Below are 5,304 nucleotides of genomic sequence, written 5' to 3' on the forward strand. Positions count from 1 at the left end.
AGTTTTGATAATTAACAAACTCCATTTGGGGCTGAAATTTAATCTATGAATAAACTCCTTAAGGTTTACTTGTCCACAAACATTTGATATATGTTAGGGAAACCTTCTTATGTGGATAATGTAATTTCACATGCTCTAATAATAATAATAATAATAATAATAATAATAATAAGGGAAGAGATTTTTTGATCGACGGCATAAAAAAAGAGGAGTCCTAATGACTTGTATGCTAATAGGAAGCATCGAGTTCACATCCTATGCAACGAGCGGTGAGGTGCGATGAGCATTTGACGATTGAGAGCATCTGGATACGCATCTCAAGGGACTCAGCCACCCAATGCTCACTGCACCAATGCAGCGGCTATGAACAATTTTCACGTGAAAATATTATATTAACTTCGTCCAATAAGGAAATATTAACTAATACATTCTTCATAGTAGATAGTTAGACTATGTTGTCCCATCTTCGAATTGACGAGTAATAAATTTTTTTAATAATTAAAAGAATTATTATTATCACAAATATCTCTTATAACAAACCAAAAACTAAGATACATCCTTCAATATATAAATAATGAATAGGAAAAAAAAAATTTTTTTTGACCTTAAAAAAACAAATAGGGGGATGGGATGTAATTAAGAGATAAAAATGGTAAAAGTTACCTAATACCTAATCCAAAGGAGTAAGTGGACACGGGTAAATCGCAAAAACGTGGCGGGAGAGTCCCATTGGAAGTCTAAGTGAAGACACGTGACACGAACGATTGGGCTAGACTCAATTGGGTATAGCCAAACACAGAGAGAAAGAGAGAGAGAAAGAAGAGGGACGGAAATGTGTCCAGGTTCATTTTCCAAGTTTGCTCTATATCTAAGCCTCTTTCATCGTCTCCCTTTTCGTGCCTGTCTCCCTCTCTGCTAAAGCTTTCATCATCTCTTATCTTTCTCACTTGTTAGTCTTCCCCCTTCGATCCTTCCTTTGATGACGATGTCAGTGTAAGAGAAAGAGATAGAGAGAAAGTTAATAGAGAACCCAGAAAGAGAAACAGAGAAAAGAGAGAAAGAGAGAGAGATATTAAAGGCTAAACAGAGAAAATGCAAGGAGGAGGAGGGAATAGGAAGACGACGAGCCCGAGAAGAGGAGAAAAGGAGCCTTTCCATGTTATCCACAAGGTTCCTTCGGGCGATAGTCCTTATGTTCGAGCTAAGTATGTTCAGGTACGAATTACATATGACTTTCTTTTTTGGGATTTGATCTGTACTTTTTTTCGGGAATTCAAGATTCTTGAATCTCTTTTTGTGGGTTTTTTTATCTTATTTTTTTGGTTTAATTCGACTTACAGTTAGGAAATGTCAGGGGAAGAAAATAGAAAATAGAGATTTCTTGTTTCTGAAACTTTCTTTCTTGAATCCTGATTTCAATTTGTCATAGATTGGATATAACAAATCACAACCCTTTTATTTCGTATTCTGTTTTCGTTGTTTCAAACATTTGCTGCTTAGTTTTTTGTTACAAAATTACATCTGAAATGCCATTTTAAGATTTCCATTTCCTTTTCCTATTCTTTCCTTTCTGGATTCAAATTCGGTTCTGCAAATGTCTCTGTGATTCAGGTCGATTGATACTTGTTCATCAATCTGGACATTTGGGCTCTTATTCCATGCTTAATTTCTTTCTTTTAATCTGATACTACCTGTAATTTTATGATGAGTTATGAAGTGGGTGACTCACTCATCATGAGTCATGACTCGGCATTTATCATTCATTCATTTCGCTTTGAACAAAACCATAGCCCTGTTTCTTCGTGCTTTCGCTCCTGCCTTTTCCTCCAACCAATATTATATATTTATAGATTGATGTTTTGTGATTTCAGCTGGTTCTAAAGGACCCAGAAGCGGCTATAGTTTTGTTCTGGAAGGCAATTAATGCAGGAGATAGAGTAGATAGTGCTCTCAAGGACATGGCTGTGGTGATGAAGCAGCAAGACAGAGCTGAAGAAGCAATTGAAGCCATTAAATCCTTTAGGGATCGTTGCTCTAAACAAGCCCAAGAATCACTAGATAATGTCCTTATTGACCTATATAAGGTAAAGATTTTAAGTTGATAATCCCTCTCATTACCATAAAGGAATGGGTTGATCTTTAATTTGATTCTTTACATGCTCTGCTGCTGATGACGATGATTCAATTAATGGGTTTTGACAGAAATGTGGAAGAACAGATGAGCAGATTGAGTTGTTAAAGCAGAAGCTCAGAATGATATACGAAGGGGAGGCCTTCAATGGAAAGCCCACCAAGACAGCTCGCTCCCATGGGAAGAAGTTCCAGGTTTCTATCAAGCAAGAGACTTCCAGGATACTGGTATATAACTTATCATGTTAATTGCCCTCTGAGCTTCTCATATACTAATTAGTACAACAGAATTGAGAGAGGGAGAAATTTAGCCTTAGATTCTCATATTTAATCAGTCCTCTTTGCTCTGGAAAAAAAAAAAAAAAAAGATGCATCCTTATTGCTTTTGGGCTTTTCAAAATCTATACAAACAAACTAAACTGAGCTTGACTATTATTTATATATTGAAGTATAATCTTGTGCTCTTGAGAAATAATTGATCTTGATTGGCCTGAAACTAATGATCCCATTGCTAATTGCAAAACAGGGTAATCTGGGTTGGGCCTATATGCAACAAACGAACTATGTGGCTGCAGAGGTGGTATACAGAAAAGCACAGTTGATCGACCCTGACGCAAACAAAGCCTGCAACTTGGGGCTATGCCTAATGAAGCAGGCGAGATACGATGAAGCCAGGTCTGTTCTTGAAGATGTCCTGCAAGTTAGGATTATGGGTTCAGACGAGTTAAAGTCGAGAAATCGTGCAGAGGAATTGATGCAAGAGTTGGAATCGCTAGAGTCAACTGATTTCTTATCGACTCAATTGGGTCATCAGAATCTAGAAGAAGTCTTCGTGGAAGGGCTTGATCAGCTTTTGAGCAAATGGACTCCTTTAAGATCCAAGAGACTGCCCATCTTTGAAGAGATTTCTCAATTTAGGGATCAAGTAGCTTGTTAGAGTCTGGAATATATATATATATATATATTATTTTTTTTTTCAGAAAGAATGTGGGTCTAGTAGATTAGATTGATTGCCAAGGAAGGCAAAGGGTTTTACCAACAAATAAGGAAAATTATTGAGATAGGCAGATATGGGTAGATTGTAAATAGTGTCAAATAATAATGGGGCATGTGAATGTTTTAATTCTCTCATAGGTTGGTTGGTGATCATGGTATCCTTGGTTCTTCTCGCAAGAACTTGAACAATAAAGCTGGTAGTTATAGCTGCTTTGTCTCTGATTTTTTTCTTCCCCTTTTCACTTCTTTAACTTCTCTTTTACTCTCTTAGTTCATGTTTAAACCCCCCCCCCCCCCCCCCACCCCAACCCTAAGGGTGCCAATTTGGAGCTGGAACTGAAAATTAAAATCAACTGCTTAAAACCGGGATGAACCAAAGAAGTATTAATATTTATTTATTTTACAACAATGATTTCTTTCTCGGTTTGATTTGATTTCAGTTTCGAAGGTGAAGCTATTCGGTTAGAATTGAATCAAACTGAATTTACTCTAAAATTATATTAATAGGTTTAGAGTTAGGGTTTGTGGCCTGCAACCAAAAGCACTTGGAATGCCATTGATTGATAAATGAAAGTTCTGTGGAAGAATCCTATATACAGCTTGTTCTGATATGGTATATGGTGAAGGAAATAACCAATTTAATATTGGTCTTTATGAATCCAAGTGGTTAAATATATATTATTAATTTTTAGACTATAATTTCTTTGATTCTTCCCAAAATAAGATGGTAGAACCTTCTATTTTATTTTGTATATTGTGCACTGAATTAAAGTCAGTTTCGATTAATTGTTGGTGGCCCAATTATATATTATTTATTCGTGAATGATTTTCTTATTAGTGGTTGTTGGGACTCTGATTTATTGTATAAGGTGTTTCCTCCTATATTATTAAGGCCACAATAAATTTACACCTCTTTACCACCTAATGATGGACGGATTTGTCCTATGTCTGTCTGTCTTAAATACCCATTTCATTGTTAATTAATGCCACTGATACACAAAGGAAAGTTCTATGTGGAACAATTCTGTTTACAACTTGTTCAGATATGATGAAGAAAAGAACCAGTTGAGTTTTCCGAGACAAACCCATTAAACATTTTAAGTCCCAAGCAAATTTGGGACATTTGTTGAATATTCACCTTTATGAATCCAAATGATTAAATATAAATTATTATTATTATTATTATTATTATTATTAAATATCAACTATAATTTTTTTTATTCTTTTCGAAACAACATACTAGAATCTCTCTATCTTTTTTTTTTTGTCTATGGATTCTGCAGTGTATTCAAGTAGATTAATCTGTATTAAGTAGTTTGAGGTTCAATTCTATATTATTTATCTCTGTTTGGGAGGACACTTGGGTCCATCACTTCTACTTACCATGTCAACAATACTAATATCCTCTCTGTGAATGATTTTCTTATTAGTAGTGATTGTTGGAACTCTGATATATTGTATAACATGTTTCCTCCATGTATTGTTAGGGCCATAGTTAAAACTCCAAATTTCCATCTCTTTGTCACCTAATGATGTATGATAATGTCTTTTGTCTGAAACTGTAACTTAAATAGGAATTATATATTTATGGATCACCTTTATAGGTAAACAAGAGTAGAAAGATTTCCTATAATTACAACACATACAAACTTGAATCATTTTTTTCATTGTTCATTATTTGCTTAAAAATGGTTTTGTTGGTAGGTCTATGGAGGGTCAAATAAAATGTGAAACTTTATGAAAACTGAAAATATATCCCAGATTTAAGCTCTATTTTTATGAAAAAATTTAAGGGAGAAATTGCTACTAAAGATAAATTGGTTAAATTAATTTCAATTGACCCTCGTTGCCTCCTTTGAAAAATTGTAAATGACTCTATATGGCATCTTCTGTTGTCTTGTAATGTTTCTAAACACATTTGGATGGCTGTGCCATTTGGGATTTGCATAGAGTACTTCTATCCTTCCTCTATTGTTAACCTCTATGAATCTCTTCTTTTGTTCAGTTCTCTATCTGTTGGAATTTTAAATATTTTTAAAATAATTGATTAAAAGATATATATATTTTATTTTGTAAAAGATGTGTGAGAGGGTTGTATCTTTTTCTAATAGGCACCTAAATGAACACGAATTTTATCTAATGGAAGATATGTTTGAATGATCAACAAACATATCTATA

The 5,304-nt window shown here is 34.3% G+C and overlaps 1 protein-coding gene across 1 annotated transcript; it reads left to right on the forward strand.

The window, feature by feature from the left end:
• The first annotated feature begins 877 nt into the window (after nt 1–877).
• On the forward strand, nt 878–3,346 carry LOC122091178 (protein SULFUR DEFICIENCY-INDUCED 1-like). The gene is made up of 4 exons (XM_042661026.1): nt 878–1,215; nt 1,872–2,084; nt 2,203–2,358; nt 2,657–3,346. Exons 1-4 carry the CDS (start codon nt 1,093–1,095, stop codon nt 3,065–3,067), a joined length of 903 nt encoding a protein of 300 aa, XP_042516960.1. The 5' UTR covers nt 878–1,092; the 3' UTR covers nt 3,068–3,346.
• The last annotated feature ends 1,958 nt before the right edge of the window (nt 3,347–5,304 follow it).

The sequence above is a fragment of the Macadamia integrifolia genome, chromosome 10 (assembly GCF_013358625.1).
Source record: "Macadamia integrifolia cultivar HAES 741 chromosome 10, SCU_Mint_v3, whole genome shotgun sequence".
Taxonomy (NCBI): Eukaryota; Viridiplantae; Streptophyta; class Magnoliopsida; order Proteales; family Proteaceae; genus Macadamia; species Macadamia integrifolia.